We start from the raw sequence: 21,487 nt of genomic DNA on the forward strand, positions 1-21,487 counted from the left end.
TTGCAGGCTTCAGCTGCAAGGTATTTCACAGGTATTTAGCTAACTTGTAAAGGATTCACCTCTTTCCCAGACATAGAGAGCTACAGAAAACTTGCAAAAAAACCCCAAAAAACAAACCACAAACAAAAAAAGAACCAAACCAAGAAACAGCCTTCCAGCAAGGCCACATGAAAATATTTCAAGACAACTGCTGCAAACTACAAGGAACAGATGGAAGGGCTAAATAAAAAACAGTAAGCCCAAAATAGTATTTTCACTCCAGTTTTCAGGTAGTTCTCCACATAAGCAGAACAGATACAGAAGAGATACATAACAGGCCACTGATTACGCATCAATAAATTGTTCATCTAATGAATTATGCTTGCCACTGAGAAAAGTTATAATTGAAGAGATGGTAATTGCTTTCAAGTATATGTTCTGACTAATCAGATTATATATGTATATATGTAATGCTAAGTAACATATAAAACCAGTCTTCAAAGAAAAATTGTAGCTATTTTTTTAGCAGGCCTGAAAGGAGATAAAGAGAGAAACAAGTTTTGCTTAAATTCCATAAGGGAAGAATTGTTCATTCATTCCACTGGAGAGTACAATCACGATCTTCAGCAAGACTTGCTTCAGGAAAGAGGCTTTTAGAACAGCTATTTATGAAATCTGTTTTTCAGGGTCAAACATTTTACTGTTTTGAAATATATAATGTACTGACTTTTCTCAGTGAAAACAGATACGGTTTCCAAATTCTAGACCACTGTAAAGCTTTTAAAAAGTGTGCAATATATACTGATACATCCCATAAGGCAAAACTAAAATAATACCTATGATGAGCTTTTATAATGACAATTCCTAGCCAGCACTGACTGATTTAGAAATATGTTTTTCTAGCAAAGACTATGGACAGTATTTTCTAACTTGCAACATGCCAACATTGTAAAGACACTTAGGTTTTAAGGAAATAGCAGGATATTCTAAAGAAATAACACCAACAAGTATCTCCTCTCTTATTAACCAAATTGAGGACCTGATTATTTGCTCTGAGCTCATACCTTTTCCCATCAGGTGAAAGTAGTTTATGTTAGCTATCAGGTTTAAACAGCTTTTATATTTTTATGGAATAAAAAGAACAAAACAAGTAGTATATTACAGAATAAGTACAAAAAATTACATTGACAAATCTGAAATTGAAGAAAGCAGAGGAAGAAGTAGCAATTAATTCTTGTTCTGAAGCAGACTGGGAAAAATTAACAAACTCCTAGGTGGCAATCTCTGTCCTGCTTTTGGAAGGAAGAAATTTTAAGTAGAGACAGAATAAAAAAATTATGTGGAAAAAAAATGATGCAATTTACTCATCACACTCTTTCTAATGGATTCAGGTTTTCCAGCAATGATTATTGTGAAAATGCTAGATAGAGAAAGACGTGTCTTTGACAAAAAGAATAGTATGTCACATGACAAAACTCAGCACTTTCAATTTATCTAAAAGTTCCTATTTTTTCAGTAAATCCAGTCATATCCCTCAGGATTACTTTGTATAAATAAGTCGTCCAGTATGGTGTATTTTCTTCATCAGATATTCAATTTAAGCATTGACACAAAGCTCGCATTCTCACATACTTGCCTAACAGCCTCATTATCCATTCTCATTAACCACTTGGGAAGTGCAAACCCAGGGACATTTAGATTTGGTTTATGTGCATAAACGACTGTCTGTGAGGACTAACATAAACTTTGTAACATGCATGCAAACAACAAAAATATGGATATTGCATACTGATCCTCACTTCTATTACCTTTGTGACTGCAAAAAATATTATGTTCTTAGTACTACCATATTTGAGCACTTTAAGATTGCAAAAGTACTGAGTTATGCAATACAGCAAGATAGGGGAATTCTATTATGTCCCTTTTATAACTGGTAAATTGAAGTTATATGGAATATAAAATAGAGGGATTTAGAGTAAACAACCACCCCAATGCACTGAGATTCAATGCTAAGTTCCATGAAAAGGCAGGGCATAATAGTTACACATAATGTTCTCTCAACAACTACTCTGCTTCTTACATTACCAATTGCCTTTTACTGAGTATTGTGGCTTCCTCAGTGATGAACAAACTTGATGCTTTCTGTTTCAAGGATTTGATTCTGTTTCTATTCAAATAACTGAATAAAAGTATTTCTACTAACTTGAGGAAAGGGACCCAATATCAGTTAGATGTGGATTTTGATGGAGTCGTACAAAAAGCTGTTGCTTAGGGTGGAGGGCAAAAAGTGCTTCATTAAAAACAGGAAATGTATTGCACGTGGGGATTCTGGTTATCCTGATGCTGGTGACTGTCACTGCTTCAGTTTGCTGGCCCTGAGCTGTAACACAGTGTTGTACATACAGATATAGCTGGAAGCACATTTTATAATTACTCAAAGCCCTCAGCGAGGCAGGGCCGCAGCTGTACAGCAGGGAAGGATGAAATGGCATCTCTGTAGACAGCAATCAGGTTTTATTGCTGCAAGGAGCTGACTAGCGTGGAGACTGCTGGCAGCTGCCAAACTCTTGTGCACCAGAGATGCTACTTAGCATTAGTGTTCACACAGGTGTGACCAGTTTTCATTTCAGAACTGCTTGACTTATTCTAACTGCAGCAACAGGATGTCTTCAACTGCAGTAGAAACATTTTTTTTCATAATTTGAAAATGCTCCTAAGCAGGTAAGTTCTTGGAGAAAAAGAGACAAAGCCTTCTACCACAAAAATTCAATCTCTGAATCCTCACAAAAGCTCATCAAGACTAGCTTGAGAAGTCCTGGTCTAAAAGACATTTGACATCTAGCTTTTCAGTGAATTATCTATACAGGGACACTCCAAACCAGCTGAAATGAGTAGCCACCACTACAGAATTCTAGGTAATATGCACGGTGTTGTGGAACATCTGGATGGGAGGACCATCTTGGATGTGTTACCATTCTCTTAGACTCTAAACACAGACCTCAGACTACTAGGAGTGGAAAACAAGCAGATGCAGCTCTAGGGTTCTTGCACTCACAGTGAGTTGCTCTCAGGTAGCTGGGCCCCATGCTGCCTATGGCATATGGAAGCAAAAGAGTATCAGGTGATTTCTGGGATTTATCTCCCAGGAGTATCACAATGTAGATCTGCTGCTGTCAGCATGTGGCCCTTAGAAATGAACATGAGGCATGGGGAACATTCATTCAGTTTAAAAATGAGTATTTCTAGTCACCTAAATTTGATCAATAACTGTAGTTTTTATTTTCCTACCAACACTGAAACTCATACACACTGGCTCACTGTATTTTGTCAACCACTCAACATATTGTATGTCATACCATATAACATCATATCACCACTGTTTCTGTACCTTCTCAGCATTAGACTCAAATGCAGTCCTCAGGCTCCTCTGAATAAGAGAAATTGAATTTCTGCTCTGTGTTTCAGCTAATAGCTGCACGGGAAAATGTGTATTTTCTCCTTTTGGAGAGAGATCAAATACTGGAAAGACAAGCTGACCCATATGTTCACATAGTTACACCAAAAAAATCCTCAAAAGTTGATTCCAACATTAGTTTGAACACACATTGAAGTCAAATCAAGTAGTTTCTGTCTCAGGAGTAAAAAACATGTTTGACTGCAGTATCTGCTCCCTGAATATTCAACTTTTCCATATATTAAAAGTCCACACATGCTGTAGTGGCTGAATGAAACCAGTAATGGTATTAACTTCAGAGAAGAAACGATGCAGCATTTCCACTCAGTTAAATCCTACTCTTTCTTGTAGGACCCTTACATCCTCCTTCCAGGCCAAATCAGGGAAAGACCTTGGCAAGTTCAGACCAAGACATCACTTGTTGTGCCCCAAAGCTAGTTAAATTAATGGCTTTATAGATCCAGCTTGCACTGCAGTACTTCTTGCAGCAATTACTATTTAGAGAACTTGCTTTGCAAACAAGAGTGTACTGTTTCATTGAGATAATAGGACTGTGGGTAGAGATTGTTAAAGAGCAATCAGCAAAACAGGATTGGTAATGAATCTGATGAAACTCTCTGTTTGACTTACAATATCAATTTTGGAGCTAAGTACGTGCTTGGCATAATAACATTACTGATGCCTCATCTCATTTTCAGTCGCAAGGACTCTATTTGCTGGGCTCAGACAGAGGTTATCTGACTCATCTGCTTAGATGACAGTGGAGTAATTTCAGTCAAAGACATTGGTCAAATCAGAGCCCTTGGCAACAGCAAGCACTCCTGAAGTTAGTCTCACCTGGCTTAGGGCTGGATACAAACCAAAACAGCATTTGTGGACAAGAGCACCAAAGTGGGTAGACAATATTTTGAGATTTAGAAAAGTAGATGGACACTTTGAATTCAACAGATTTGTAAGAAAACAGTAATGAATTATGCAAATTATCAAACCACTGATGTTTGCTTATTTTTATAACATTTCTTTCATAATATAGGATTAATACTTTAGACATGTATTTTCAAGATTTTTTTTTCTTTTTGCCTTTTTTATCTTTGTCCTGATATACAGAATAACAGACTTCCCTATTTATAGTACTAATTAAAACAGGTGTTACTCGAGCGGAAAGAATACATTCTCAAAACAGATTCAGGTTTAGCTTCATTTCCTTGTTCAGCAAGGACCAAATTCTGTCTCTGGTTCTGTACTGGACAGATATTAAAAAATGCCATTACATCTGGCATTACATCTCCTGTGTTAGAAAAACCGACTACGAAGAAATAGACTTCTACTCCCACTGCTACATGTATTTATTCAGAAATTAGGTTTTTATAAGTTGGATAATTAATTTTATTATATTAACATTTGTAATTATTCAACTTAGCTAAAGAAATGGAATTAAATATTTTCCTTTGGTTTGCAAAGGTTGTCAAAAGGATTTTCTTAAATCCAGTTCTTAAACTTGCATGTACACTCTAATCTCACTGTACTCAAATTTTTTAATAACTTTTTATTATTATTATAAATCATTCCAACAGTACACGTAAGTGTTCCTCCACACCCTTTTACGTACACACGATTTCATTCATAATATAATTCAGAATAATCAAATGCTTTAAGAAAATATATTTAAATGAAAAGATGTATCACTATGGAAAAGTCTTTGACAACAGCTTTCTGCAGTAAGTACCTCAGCATCTTTCTAATCAATTATTAATCTTTGCATAAAATATTTAAATATTTGTCTGATAGAGACAATGGGAATGACTGTAGCCTGATTGGAGATAAATTGTATTTAACTTAACAGAAAAACTGCAAAATAAACCTGTTTAGGATTATTCAGAATAGAAACTATGGCATGTTCATGTTCTGACATGAAAATTTTGATGAGAATTTATGAAAAATTCAGTAATTTATTTAAGTATTAAGGTAATGCAACATTCTCAAAATGTCAACTAATTCCATGGAGGACCCACCGTTAATCACAAAACGCATGGAAAGGCTGTACAAGTTCAGTAATGTATGTTTTTAGAGAAGGAGAGCTCTTACTGTAAGTGTTCTTCACTGTACATTTTCAATGCTGTCTGCTCTGGTTTTAGGTGTTCCAAATGGTTGAGCATCTCCAATTTAATAAGATATGCTATTACACAGTCTGTTAAGTCTCACTGTCAGAAAGTTTTAACTGATTTTCAGTTAAAATTTTGCTTTCTTAATTCATTACATTCCTAGTTTCATATTTCTATATTTCCTTAAGTAACTCCCTCCATCTTCAGTGCCTGAGTTTATCAAGTGCTTGAAGAGTTGTTTACACATGTATTTTATTACAAAATCAGTTTTTTATTTCAAAATACATGTTGTATTTGTAGAGCAGTACAATTATCACCCAACTAATATGTATATATAGTAAGATTATATTTGGTTTGCTTTTCAACATTTCTTAATAAATGAACTATCAACAAATTACTATTGCCTTACAGAAAACTTTGAAAAATAATTGAAAAATAACTTTTAATAATTCGCCTATACTAATTTTTAATGGGAACCCCAGAAGTTTAGAAGAATGCTATGCCTGTGATAGAAGTTTCTGGGAATGGCTACATAGCTACATATGTAGAGCACTCCCTAATTAAAAGCAGGCCGAAAGAAGAAAACACCTGTCAATAATATCTAGAAAACCCTGTACGTTTTGGTACAACTGTGGCAATTGCCCTATTTATTCCAGTGAAAGAAATTTATGTTCATAACAGAGAGTTTAAAAGCCCATAGTCTATCTTAAATGTGCAGAAACACCCCCCCCCCCCCCCCCCTCCCAGTTCTCATTGCCTTTGTCTCTATGTCCAGCTGATGTGCAGGCACAAAAGCAGGCTAAACATTTGTCCTGTTCTTAGGTAGAACCATGCTTAGGATATGCACTGCTGGACTGAACATTGGACACTGCTTGACTTGGCACTCCACAGACCAAGTTACTCCCTGTCATGATAAGGTGACCCAGGGGTTATTCTAAGGATTAGCATTAGGACTTGACTTTCTTCTTGTTAGACTCAAATCCAGGTAAGGTTTGATATGGATGGCAGGAGAACTTCAGATTGACCGCAGATTTGAATTATGTTTAACTAGCAGTGCATCTAGAACTGTAAAGACCTGTCTACTTCTCTTACACTGTGCTTAAAATTTTTGTCAGAGGAAACTCCACACTGAAGTTATCCTGGTGAACACTATAGTTTTATTACTGTCTTTATCAAAGTGAAATACAGCGCAATTTCCTTTCTTATTCCAGGAGACCATGATAGCTGGGGCATCCACTAAAATCCATGGAAAACATGGGTATCTTCATCAGAGGCAAAAAAAATCCAGACATAATCTTTGGCACACAACTGATCCTGGTGTTATGGTAATGTGGCAAAACCTAAATAATACAATAACTGAATTAATGAGGGGTTTCTGAAGAAGATTTGTTAGAGCATCAGGAATGATAATCACCTGATCAGGTGCATTTTTCACACCTGAGTTCATGACACCTAGCATGACAATCCTGGACTAGAGTTAGTGTGACCTCCAGCCTGAGCCTCGGAAGTTTTGAATGGTACCCCCAAAACTGGTATAACCTGCTAATTCAGTGAGCAAGCATCCTGTCACCTCCTCCAAATCATTGATTAAGTTTTTGAAAAGGACAAGAGCGAGGACAAGACAACTGCAACGCTTATTACTGCCCTCCATGCAGACCACAACACATTAGCATCTACATTCTGAGCCCAACTACCCAGGCGGTTTACTTCTTATACTTACCTGTTTGTCCACTCCTCATGGCTGTAATATCCTATCTAGGGTAACGGAATATTGTGGGAGAGAGTCAGGAGCCTTGCTGAAGTCAAGGTAAATGATATTTTGTGTCCTCCCATCATCTACAATTCCAGATGTTTTAACATAAAATGGCAATCAGATTGGTCAGGCATCATTCACCCTTGGTAAACCCATGGCCCCCTCTTCTAACGACAAGTGCAACACTTGCATTCACTCAGTCATCAAGGATCTCCCCAGTCTCCAAAACCTTTCAAACACTGTAGAGGGTGACTCTGCAAGAGAATCAGTTCTCTCCGCACCAATGGATGCACACTATCTTGTTGCCATTTGCCCTTTGTAATTCTTAACTGAAGCTGAGCTTTGGCATTCCTGACATGGAAAGCATGACACATTTCCTGGCCCAGACATTGTTTAGAAATTTCTTCTTTGTAGTCTGTATCTGCTTCCAATTCTTCTTTACTGCTTTTTCACTGAAGCTCCATCACAAGTAACCTGCCTAGCTAAGCCAGGATTTTTATCTTTCTAGCTATCAGGAGTGATCATTCCTACATTTGGAGGATACAGTCCTTAAAGTCAATCAAGCTTTTCTGGGTAACTTTATCCTTCAGATCTGGCTCGCATGAGATCCTGTGAATAGCAGATCCACCTGTGTGATACCTCTGTGTCATCTTCAGAAGCTGTTGTTGACACCCTCTAGAAATCTTCACTTCTTCCATCCTGCTACACTTGTCTTTCAGCAGATATCAGAGACATCGAAGGTTCTCTCTTTCAGACCTAATGGATCCTTCAGAATTGTCCACAGGACTTCTGACATCCTTGCAGCCTTAAATACCTTAAGTTTTCTAAACTCTTAAAACTAGCAGTCCCTTTTAGTACTCAGAAAGCCTCATTATGCTAGAAACAGAATCTGAAATTTTCATTACATGCAAAATCTGGTATGTTGTCCCGGGGAAAAAACCCAACCCTTTTTCAAACTGATTTTTGTACAAAAAAAAATGCTATTTTAAAAACTACTCTATTTCATAATATTCACCAAACTCAAGGCATAATTATTTGAATATCTTCTCTGAAACAGCTGAATATAATGAATTCACAGGTTTCTGTGCTTATTCCCATGAAAAAAAAAACAACTTGAGACCCTGTCCCTCTGAACTCCAAGACAGGAAAGGAAAAAAAATGAATGAGACACAGCTGATACCTTTGAATTAATGTGCACAATTTGGAGATGCCCATATGTTTTCTAATGGGCAGCATGAGAAAAGGGATATATTCTCTGTTCAGGTTTTTCTCTTTTAGTCTAGCTTTTATGAAATGAAATGAAACAATGAAATTCTGTTCAATTTAGTCATCTACATTTGATGCCGAAGGCCACTCAAACAATAGAGGTTAGAAAAGTTTCTGTCTTTCATCACTCCAAATTCATAAAAGGAGATCAAACTCTATTCATCTTGCAGCATATCTATGTCTGGTTCATGTTCTCCTTTATCAGCTTAGCTTCTTTGCTAGTATTTATCACACTGTCTGGTTTTATGGGGGCTAAGCCAGGACATGTGTGCATGGATTAATTCAATGCCAGAGCTTCTCCAAGTTCTGTTCATAATTTCATTATTATTTTATTCTGGATCTCTGCATAGACATAGCATGTGATTTTTGAATGCAACTTATTACTGCAAGTTATTACTTAATGAAAGAGTCAAGGATGTTTTATAGAAAAAGAGAACACTTTTTATATAACTAAAGAAACTTTGATGTCTAAATAACCAGTTTGTCAGCTCTGAGTGGGCTGAAGAAAGGGCTGTGCTATAGAATCATGTCGATCAATCACTAAAGCACCAATGCCCCTATTATTGAAAAACTGTTTTCCTTATATAATTATATACTGCAGTCATGTTATGTTTAAAATTTTTATTCAATGTAAACTGTCTTCAGGATTATGCTATAAAAATATATTTTTAAATGTTTGCAACTTTTTTCCTAAATATGCTTATCAGCCTTAGTGAGAATACAACTTGTTTCTTGTATTATTTTACAGAGAAAAAGCTGTTAATATCTTATTAGCTATCAATATTTAAATATTGTTAAAAGTGATATTTTTAAGAGTGATCTTAAAGAACTTTTTTAAAACTAGGATCAAATGCTTTTAAAGTATTAGCTAAAAATACAGTATCTATTATGAATATTAAACATAATAAGTCCTATAATCTCTACACAGTATACCTGAATACAATTAATAAATATAAGTGTTATCACAGCTGACAGATTAATATTTGCTAAATAACAGATAGTAGGATAATATTTCACAATTACTTTGCAACTCTTCCCAATCATGGAAATTCTTAATTGGTTAAGTGTGATAAACATGAATCAACTCATTTCCTAAACAGCAAATACTTGTCAAGCTTGAAACTCACGAATTGTAAAAATCTAATTCTGACACTATACTGATACTTCTCTTTATAAACAGCAACAAAATACTTGGAGAAATAAATGCTTAATTCCATCATGAAAAGGTTTTTATGATCGTATTGATAATTTCTTATAACTGTCACAGTAATTCTTCACAATAGGTGTTTCCTTAGACAGAGGAAAGAACTGTGATACTTCAACTATATACTTCCAGACTTTGATCATGCACTAAACATCCTTCTTAGACTCAGTTCTCTGGGTGATATTTCTGGTATCCTCAGTTACTTCTTGTCTTTAGAGATGTAGTCTATTAAAACAGCACCCAGTAAAAGAAGTTCTCTCCTATTAACATCACATGTTCTTTTGTTGAGAATTGTGACATACATGTGCACTTTGCACAAATGTATTTACAGTTGATATTTATATGAATTTCAATATTTCCCTAAAATTATCCCAAATTAATGAAGCCATTACAGTTAAATCACTATCCAATTGGGCACATCAGGAATATAGATTCTTTAACACAGAATTAGGAAATTCCTTGTAATTGTGGCATTCACAGCCCACTCTGTGAAAGGATGTAAACCTGCACTGCTAGAGCTGTTACTCCACTGCTCTGGTTGCAAAAGCTGAAGGACACCGTCCCTCGGCAGATCAAGGCATTTGGTACCTTCCACACAGGAACTACAAGGAGATGGGCATTCCTATAAGTTGACTTTCTAATGTTGTTTTATTTTTAGTCCTCACTGGTATCGGAGAAGAAATACCCAGGTTCATATGTAGAAATCAAATCAACATAAAATATTTTTTAAAACTCTGTAAAAATAGGACCCTGAGCCAAGGAAAAAATTATAAGTTTTTCATGTTCTACGTGATCTATGACATGCAGGCACTAAAGGCATATCTTTCATGTGAGCTGCATAAGATAAAAATTATATGTGATCTAATATGTTTTGCACTGTAATCTGCATGATAGTAACAGTGCTGTAAAGTATTCATGTAGGTGAAGACCTCTCACAGGAATTAAAGCATGAAAAACTGTATTAATAAGTAGTACTGAAAATTAACATGCTTTCTTTTTAGTGAGCATAGAAATATTTATATTAAGATAAAGTGGTCTTCACTTAGTGATAGAGGTGTAATAACAATAGATAAGAGAAACTTTCTTCACTAGCCAGGGCAGAGCTGTAAAAATTTGTTATTATGGTTTTTCTTGTAACAAGTCTATTCAAATCATCTGTGTATCACAACTACATGTTAGAAGCAAATTAGCTAAGCTTCAGTATTCATTGATGCATTTTATTCCATTCTCACTAAAGTCATATCTTGCAGACTTCTGAAACTTACCCTTTAATCGACTACATGCAGAATTCCATTATAAATATTAAAATATATATGACAGTGGAAAGTTATTAATTTTACTTTTGAATTATATAGCTGCTTAGCCTCAAGCATGACGTAGTGATAATTACTTCTGAGCTGTAATTAATTGGGCAAATAAATTGTTAAATTTTAGATGCTGATAATTTGGAGAAAGAAGCTAAAAAATTACAGCAGCTGTCAGCAATATTTTAACTGAGGAATTCTCTATGAGATAAAATTACAGCAAACACATTTGTAAACTATCAACTAAACATAGATTATGAGACAACAGTAAAATACATTCTCACAGAATGGCTAGAATTCACTGTAATTTAAAGCATCAACAACCTCAGTATTTCAAGAATTATTACTAATGCAGAAATTACATATGAGGAAGTACATTCAAAGACATATTTTTCTAACTTACTTTTGGCCAAATTACAAATCACAGTTGAAAAGAAAGAAAAAAGCACCATCTATTACCTACAGAGAAGCTGGTGTACATACAAAATAAGTGAAGGGGTAAGGCAGGGAAGAGAAATCAAGAATGGAAAATTAAAGAGGACACTTACTGGGGAAAACCACATCACTTTAAGAATCCAAATCGTCAAAGAAAAATTCACAACTAGGATGATAAGCAGGAGGAGAACAAACAGGTAGAGACAACGCTTTCTCCAGCCATAAATTCCAATTTTGTAGATATATTCATTCTTAGGCCTCTCTAGGCTTGTGCCTGGTGTCGTTGTCAGGTACTGTTCACGTACCATCTGCTATGTAAAGAAAACAAAAAAAGAAAGGAAACTGCTTAGTTGCTTAATTTAAGTGACAGTATTTATAAAAAACTCCAAGGAAAATATAAAGATAAAATTTTAAGAGCTAGGAACTAGAAATTCTTATGAAGTCTTACCTGGAAAAGCATTTTTATCCTGCCCTTTTCAACTTACATCTTAGGTTTTGATACGCTTAACATCATGTTTTAATATATGAACTGCATTAACTGCTGTTTTCAGGAGGCTTAAATTTATTTCATCCTATCAAGAATGGCAAAACTTTCCTTCCATTTGTCATAATATTCTAATTCTCCTATAATAAAATATTTAATGGGATCATACCATAATCTACAGCTCACAAGTATGTATCAGTTGGAATGCCAATATATATATTAGGCTTCAGAGTATGTATGTAAAGAAATGAAATTATTCTTTATGATGTATAGGAAATAAAAACAGTAAAAACATTGCCTACTGGGTTTAAAAAACTTCACTTTATACTACAGTTCTTAAAGAAGTATTGTTTGGATTTAAGGGAATCTTACAAGCTTGCACTTCCTTAAAACATGAGAATATTCACTAACTTCCACTTTTACAGCACAGTGACCACCAACAATTCAAACCACTCATTAAAGCTTACCGTTTTGGCCAAAAGAATAAAAACTCAGCAGCTGAAGCTGCTTATCAAGAACAACAGTGGGCATTACACCCAGATAAAGCAAAAAAGCCCCAACCCAATCATGGATGTCAGTAACAAAATACTTATTGCAAATTCAAGTCCTTCCCACGAGCCAGGTATGTCCACAGGCATCTTACATCCAAAAAACGATCCACTTTCTTATAATATAATGCTCCCAAATGAGAGTGCCTTCAGAAAGGTTTCACACAAGGTCTACTCTCAATTCTGAATTTCCTCCTATCAATGAGATCACCATGCTCACACTGCTTTCAAAACATGATGAAAAGACAACCTTGCCTCTGTTCAAGTTTCCTGCAGAGCCATCCTGTGTTTGTGACATGCTTGTGGCTCTCAGTTCTAACCCTCATCTTTAGAAAGATGTAATCTTTTTTCTTTTAGCTTCCTAGCAAGACAGAGAATACCATATAAGTTTACAATTGAACATAATCCTATGCATTAGCCCCTTGTACATATGCGGTAGTTATCTTAATTCTGCCCTTCCACCAAAAGAAATTAATTTCTTGTTTATTTATATTCAAAAATGAGACCAAATAATTGGCAGTTCATAATGTAATTTTGCTTACAGACATTATGATATAATAATTTTTTTTCTGCTATCACTCTCAGTTGTTCATAGACTATGTATATAAATATTTTCATTGCTGAAAACAGTATAACAATTTTTTATTGAGGAATTATAGATTCTGAAATAACTTGGCTTAATCTTAATGCAAAACATTTACAAGATTTACAAGATGTTACTTAATATTCACCACATTAACTATGTTTGTTTAAAAATATCAGATTATGTATTTTAGTTCTGTGTATTACTCAAGCACATAGTACTCATTACAGAATGCTGTTTAAATATAAATTGATACTATTTTTTGTCCCTTTTCCACCTAATTATTGTACAGTAAACCATATTACACAGAGGTTGACCTTATGTGAAATCTCTGTTACCATGTGCTGCCATAAGATATTGGGACATTTATACACACAACGGGTTCCATAAGATGACTAGACAAACCTTCACCCTGACTTCCACACACATTTCTTCTCAATACATAACTTACAGAAAAGGATGCAGTAACTCTTATCTGGTAACAACCAGAGACAAACTTTGTGAAATAAGCTGTGCAGTTCTTGCCCATGAGTAGTACAGCTATGTCCTGGTTATGGCTGGGACACTGTTAGCGTTTGCAGTAGGCAGGAAAGGCATGGTCAGGACTCTGAGGTCATCCTATACAGCCTCCTGCCATGTGCAGGGGGTGGTGGGGAAGAAGGGATCCCTTCTGGTTCTGCTGGACCAGAGCAGTCAGGGTGTTGCTGGTTTCTGTGTGGTGAGTACTCGCATGTAAATTTGTTGGCATCGCTTCTATTCCCCCTTCACAAGGCAGACTGCTTTGCCTGTTCCTTGTGTTCCTGTTCCCTACACCTGCATGGTGAATTCTGCAGTACAGACCATTTGCCAAAGAGTTAATTAATTGTCACATCTTCATGGTCTTATGCAGCCTCATTACAGTGGTCTCTGAGGTTGGAATTCATCTCATGTTAAATATGAACAATTTAGCCCTGCATATCTGAGCCAGTCAACCTGGACTCCCTTTATGGTTAATGAAGATAGGTCTCCCTGCTGGGAATTATTTATCGGACTCATGTTAGATGTGAATTTTAGACATCCAATGAACTGCTTAACTTCTCTCCATCAAAAGTGAGCCTGCAATGACTTTTTCATATGTGTATGCCTATATCTTGTAGACATTTCTACCAGAATGATTTCCAAAAGCATGTAATTTAACAACAAGATAGGATTTTTGTGATTCCAGTTCTTCTCTGTTCTGTTTTTACCCTGTTGTAAATGTTTATTTAGTGAGTTGAGTGTTTTATACATAATGTATTATGTACTCCTGTTTAATGAGGTGAGGTCAAAATCCATTACGCATTTCAGCAAAAAGCCTATGAGTTTTGTAATTGTTTTCAGCCCTTCAGAAATTCCACAGGGGACATCTCCCAGGACAGCATTGTTCCCTGCATAGATTATTTTTTTCCTGACAGAAAACAGTTCTTTTGTTCCTGAGCATTATTAATACTGCCAAAAATTGCTTTGGTCATAGTAAATAGGCAGTGCTTGCCTAGACAACTGAATGCTTTGAGAAGGATTAAGTTTTTCTCCCTAACATAATATTTCATGATTTTTAAGAGATTTCGTGTTCTACTATTACATAATTACAGTAGAAATCCTTTCAGAACTGATACTGTTGGGCTGGTTTTTTTGGGACAATCAACTTTCCATATTACTGACTTGTATGTTCACGAGCTAAAATCACATAGGAAAATAATCTCTGACCTGTCTGGTGAAGTCAGAAAGAAATCTTTTTGTAAGTCTGGGATGGTTTAGAAAGGTGGGCTGAAACGAAAGCCTTAGATAGGCAGACCTCATAGCTGTGTTGTGAAGTCTGCCAAGATTCAAGACAGACTCAGAGAAGAAGAACAACAGGTCTTTAGTACTATGAGAAATGTGATTTGTAAGTGGACTAACCATGAAACTGGTTGTGTAGGAGCATTCTAAACAGGCACCAGGAAGGAAGTGGTGACTTAGACACCTGGATGTACACAAGTTAGTTGTGTTAGGAGAAGCAAGAAACCTGCAAAATGTACAATGACTTTGGTAAATGTTATCTTTTCTCTGTTAACTATTTTACAAGGAAGCAGCACATAGTGACTAAGAGTAAGAAATACTGGCAACCCACACTGCAGATAAAATGGCAATTGAGTTTCAGAATGAAAATTCTTATATCTTTTAAATGGGCCATGAAAACATCTTATTTGCATCAGGTCAGCAGTAGCACAATAAAAAAGCTACTACAAATAAACTACTTAATTGGAAGTGGAATTTCTTGGTGCTCTATTTAACAACCAATACAATCAGCACATTCCCTGTGGATTTTTGTAGATTTGGCCATATTTCACAGGATCAAGCTCTATCACGACAGTTTGTTATTTAGAAGTATTTTCTGTTAACACCTATTTTATTGGGATCCATTTAAATCCAATTACTTCTTGCCTATTTGCTGATTTAAACCAGATAGTGAATGCTGATTAGCTGCCAAAAGATTTTCCACAGATTTTAAATGATAGATCAAACTTGTGAACAACCAATAACACTGCAGATGTTTGACCTCTTGAAACTTCCCATGTGTTCAGACATTGTATGTGTTGCATGTAAGGCATGAAGTTCATGCCTGTAATAATACATGTGAGCTGCCCATGAAAGACCTGCATGTTCTTCGCACTTGTAATTGTCCTCTAAAAATATATAACTATGACAGAATATTTCCCTGGCTCTAGTGCACCTCTTTCCATGCAAGACTTAGAAACTGGTCTCTGTGATTTGAGTGATTCTGAAGTCCAGGAGATTCTTATATTGATTAATGAAAGATGTTGAAAAACTATCTATCACGAATGTTGGACTGAGGTTAGTTTGGGCATCAAGTTCAAAAACCTATTCTGACAGATCTGAAATATTCACTTAAGACATCTATGTTTTTCAAAAGTAATTTGAAAACTTATCCTTTAGCCTGCTTAAGAAAGCAAGCCTGAATAAAAGCATGATATTTTGTACTATTTTCAGGAATTACTTATTTGTAGGAAATACTGAAGACAGAATAATAATTCAATTAAAATAAGTATTTTCAGTATATTTCAACTGTAAAAATATATTTTCATTGTTTCTGTTCATAAATGGCTGTTATTTTCATGTAAATAAAATTCCCCTTTGAACTGCTCTGAACTGTGTTACTCAAGTACTTTGTCATGTTATCATAAAGCAACTGATAATAACATACCATTAGACAACATAATTTAAATACAGAACTACTTATTTGGTTAATACTCATCATTACCAGTGGTAATTCCATTAATAATTTTGCAATTATTATAATTTTATATTTTCAGCAAAAAGCTTAGCATTCAATAAAGCCTTTTCAAATTGGAATTCAGAAGAACTGGTGAGGTTTCATGATGAAATATGCACCACTGGTGCTTGTACTATGCATGCTTTTCTTCACAGTCATGAGTGCATCTACTCTTTCTTCTTGTTCTGGTTTTGGCCAGGACAAGGTTAATTTTTTTGCAGCAGTTGGAAGGAGACATTGTTGAAGTGCTGTGTCCAGGACCCTGATGTTTTTCTAAACCCTAGCAGGTCATTGCCAAGGGTGGGGGAGAAGAGACTCTGGCTTTTGAGGAAAAGAACATTCCTTTCAGTGGAAGAAAACATGTTTGTTTTCATGGAAGAACTGATTGGTATTTTTTTTTTTTTTTGTTGCAGGCTTTCTGTACAAGTAATTTCTTTGTGCTATACCTTCTCTTGTTAATGTTGTTGCTGTTACTGTTTGTTTTCTTATCTCATTGCTGTTTCCAGGAAACTGTTCTTATCTCAACTCATGATCCTTGCCTTTTGTGCTTCCAATTGGAGGGGAGGGGGAGCAAGTGGCAGCATGGTTTTGATAGGAATACTTAGAATTGGAGAACACTCACCATCCCTAAACCATGACACCACTTCACATGGAGTATGTTCATTCACATGCAAGAAAATTCACAGTATTTGTGGGCATGAAAAAGGTGATAGTGCTAAACAAAACCAGTACAGAGAAAAGACAATTTCAATATCTTTAAATTCTTGTGCCCTTGTATACAAAATGAAAACTGAAATTAAACAACCTGTCAGCTGAAGCAAGTAAGAACTCATTTTACAATCTGCATACAGTGTTTTCATTGAATATTATGTTCATTTTTTGTGTATGTTTTATTGGGCTAGGTGGGTATTATTATACTATAAACATCAGAAGTATAGCAAGGCTTCACACTTTAGTACATTTAGGAATGCACATTTTGTCTTTGGGAACACAAAAGCAGACCAATGATTAACCAACAACAAAGAGGTGCTGTTGGAGTATCTTCCTGAAAGATGAAAGACAGTTTAGGCAATCCTGTTGTTCAGAGAAAAAGATGAGAAACCTTTGGAATCCATGTGGAAAAGGATTTTCAGAAAAAAAACAGAAAGACAGGGAAAAATCAAACTCTCATGATTAGGTGAAAATTTTATAATTACTTTAGGCCCTTCCATCATATTGTATTTACTCTTGCCCAACCTTGCTTTGTTGAAATTTTTGTGTTATATAGCATATTGCAGTTTGAATTGCAAACTAGTGTCATCAGATGAAAACAGCTGGATCCCTGCAGTGTAATTGTGGAAACCAGAAAAGACATTTATATGGCCTAGTTAACTGTTTGCTTACCCTGCAATGCACATTTGCATAATAACTATGGCATGGCCACAATTAATGCTTTGCACATTTTTAAGTAGAGCTGAAAGGCAGTCACTGACAGCATAAGATTATATAAATATTAATGACATAATTATTAATATTATATAAATATATGCACATTGCTATTAGAACATATTATTAATGTTAATATATTATGCTATATAAAAATTTATTTGTCTAATATGTCCACTCTTGAATCTCATTTACAATAATGTTTTTTAAACTTTGTTTTCTATCTTTCAATTATATTTGTTTTCCTCCTTTAAAAATTAAAAAAATATTAATCAGATAAGAAAAAAAAAAAAAAATCATGGTACTCCCACCAGAATGAAAAGACTACACAAAAATATTACACATATTTTTTTGCAAATTATTTTAAATTTTTACGTATTTTATGAGCATTTGAAGAAGTAGCTAATTTGTAGTATGAGACATCTCCTGCCTCTTGTGTAAAATGCCTGAAATTGTTTTAATCTAAAAAAAAAAAAGAGGTCAACCTTCTCTCTCTGAAATTCAGCCACTATTACAGCTAAGTGACATTGAGTATCATAATTTGAAAGGAAAATTAATATCTCACAATTATTACCTCTCTGGGTTTTTCAACATATTTGTTACTCTGTCTTGGTAGACAAACAAAACCACAAAGAACTTGGAATAACAGATGTAGAAATGACTGAATGATGATGCGGGTGAGGCTAATGTATCAACGATGTGGAGCTCTCATTACTATTACAGATTTTAGAAATAATCCTTTAAGAAGAGAGAAAAGAGCGATCTGTACAGCCATTGTTTTCACTTAACAATTAAAGACTGAGAACCATTAATGGTGTTAAAATCATTTAAGTTTTTCCTTACTGTTCTTTGTATAATGGATTTCATAGTCTCAGTGTGTAAAACCCTGTCTTATCCTGTTGAATGTCATTCAGTGTTTTTCAACAGGGTTTATTACCATAAAAACATTTTAAAACATCAAACCTGCAACAGGTAACTAATCTTTTCTTACTAGTATAGTTTTTATTCTCCAACCCCTATGAGAAGAAGCTATCTCATGGGTCTTGAGTAGAGGATAAAAATGTTATACTGAACAATTCACTTTAATGAACCTAATTGTGAAATAAATTTTGCCCTCCAAAGTCCAACACACTTTTCTCCCATAATAGCTGTTCAGTAGCTGTTCTTCAACATGATTTATTTTTCCTTGAAAGACTGCAAGTACACCAGATACATAACGTACTGCCATGAATTTCAGAACAGAAATCTTTGCAGTCTTCTGGCTGTGAGGTTTCTTTTTCTGAAGCACAAGCCAGAGTAGATTCATTCCCCTTAATCTCTCTTTTTCTTTAATTGTGCATGTAAGAAGGTGTATATAATTAAAGTATGAACTTTAACTGCCTGTGTTTGCATGGGCAAGTCTTTAAACAACTATCATGAGATCTGTAGCACCTGACTTGAGACAGGTAGAAGAAAGGAAAATATTAATGTGCAAGGAATATTGAGAGCCATCTTGTTCTTATGGAAAGGCTAGGAGAATCACTCTTCTTTGTCTCCTTATAGTTTAATAAAAGTCCTGGTTTTATGAAAAATAAGAATCATGTGCATTTATTCTCATGTATAAAGGGATTTCTCACTAAGAAGGACAAAATAAACACACAGGGATGTCTTGAGGATTAAATAAATTTTCCAACTCTAATTTATAAAATGACAGTTCAAAAGAATTATAAAATTACTTAACACTGCATCCTCTCTTATTCTGATAATTTGATCCTTCCAGGTGTCAAAGGGCTTTTCTGCAGGTGAAAGTGGAAGGTTTCCCTTGGGGTTGTCATTCCTTGCAAGTAATAAAGGTTTACAAAACCATTCACATATAATCTGACACTTCAAGGAGAGAAATGAAGAGGAGGTGACTGTCAAATTTACAGAAATTTTGCTATAATCTAGCACAGGTAATTTTTGCTCGCTAGCATTTTAATTCTTTCATTCAGTGACAGCTAAATGATTTCCTTATTCAGAAGAGATGTGCATATCAGACTGTATGCAGATAAAGACTTTCCATTCAGTCCTTGTTATAGTTAATTACTGTAAAAGTCTGGAATTGAATTCTGAAGGCCATTAGCAATTAACTTGGTGGCCAAATTCTGAATAAAACATCAAATTATAGAATTTTGTAAAATTACATATACACTAACTCTAACATCAAACAAGGACGTGATGACTACAGACTACAGTATATAAGTTGTGTTATGTGATCTATCCCAGACATCCACTATTATCACTAAAAAAATTTAATTAAGTCAGGCAAGACAAAAGTCATTTGAAATTAGAAGTTAAACATCACAATTAAAACCTCGTATTTACTCAGACCAAGACTTAGCAACATCTTGCTGTGTATCTACCTACCCAAGGAAGTCAATCACACTTGAGGAATTTACTAAGATTATAAAATCCTTCTGTGGAGAACAAGAATGCCATGAGTTACACAATTTCAAATCATCTTCTTAGAGAAAACTTATTGCTTTTATAAAAGGGGATAATTCCTCATTTGAAATATAAAATGTTTTATCAGCTTGTACAGAGGAAGTGAACTGTTCTGCATCACGTAGTAGCTCTATAGGGCTATATAACTAAAATGCATGTTTGTACTTAGATTTGCATGTAGGGCAGAAAAGATGTCAATATAACTGAAAAAAAATATGGAATGTGCACTGATATTTATAGATTAATTTTTCTGAATTCCTTGCTATAGCCTTTTCATTAACAACTCCAAATGGTAAATTATTTGAATTTTCTAGCAAAGATAAAACATATTGTGCTCTTTAGAGATATACTTCTGTTTCGTATTAGAAATTTGAAGACTGGCAAATGAAGACACTTAATAAAATTCAAATTTTTACTCTTAATACCATATTTTTACACCACAAGCTGTTGTGCCTGCAAAAGCAATACATCCAGACCTGCAACAAAGTGCTGGACAGAAAGTAACGTGAGTCTGCTGCTCATTTCCAGGACTGCTCTAGAGAAGTATTCTTGTATTCTCAATTGTATATTAAACTCTCTACTGTACTCCAGAGAAAAAAACTCTTTCACTTAGATTTACAATATCATTGGTAATTCCAGAAAATTACAGCACTTGAGAGACAGCTACAGAAAATATGGGTTTTTAAGACATTGCCTTTGTTCTGTAAGAAAGACTGTTTTTCACACTGTGTTACAATGGACTATGAAGATGTCCACAATACCTTTGGACGTTCTAAACTTATCAGAAATTATTCTGTTCAATGGCTGTAACACAAAACATTCTTTCCCAATTGCTTGCAAGCATCTGATACTCTCTGTTTGCTTACTCCACATTTTACTTATTCATAACTGACTCTTCCTTTACAATCCCTTTATAACCATTTCTAAACACAGTGAAGGTTACATTTTGGCTTAAACTGACATTATTGCTCTTTTATTTATTCAAACGACAAAGATAGGGATAATATGCCTAGGAGTATTCTCTGACAATTACAAAATTCTTCCTGTTGGAATATAAAAATTAATAGGAATTGCATGATATTTGAAGATTTATGTGTGTTTCTCATCACTATTCTACTCTGTACCCAAGCTCTTAGAAGAATGGATAGTGGGGATATATTGTAGTAGTAAAGCTAAAACCATGCAGTTAGCATGG

The 21,487-nt window shown here is 34.9% G+C and overlaps 1 protein-coding gene across 6 annotated transcripts in view; it reads right to left on the reverse strand.

Annotated features, from left to right (window-relative positions):
- The window catches only part of SGCG (sarcoglycan gamma), a 106,168-nt gene that overhangs the window by 42,507 nt on the left and 42,174 nt on the right, over positions 1–21,487 (reverse strand). For 4 of the 6 annotated variants that reach the window (XM_072930780.1, XM_030275335.4, XM_002191488.7 and 1 more), the window contains one exon: positions 11,611–11,808. In XM_072930780.1, coding sequence (XP_072786881.1) covers positions 11,611–11,805 — 195 coding nt within the window. In that variant the 5' untranslated portion in view covers positions 11,806–11,808. The remainder of the gene's footprint in view (positions 1–11,610; positions 11,809–21,487) is intronic. The other 2 variants (XM_030275344.4, XM_030275349.4) reach the window with 1 other exon arrangement.

This window comes from Taeniopygia guttata, chromosome 1, assembly GCF_048771995.1.
Source record: "Taeniopygia guttata chromosome 1, bTaeGut7.mat, whole genome shotgun sequence".
NCBI lineage: Eukaryota > Metazoa > Chordata > Aves > Passeriformes > Estrildidae > Taeniopygia > Taeniopygia guttata.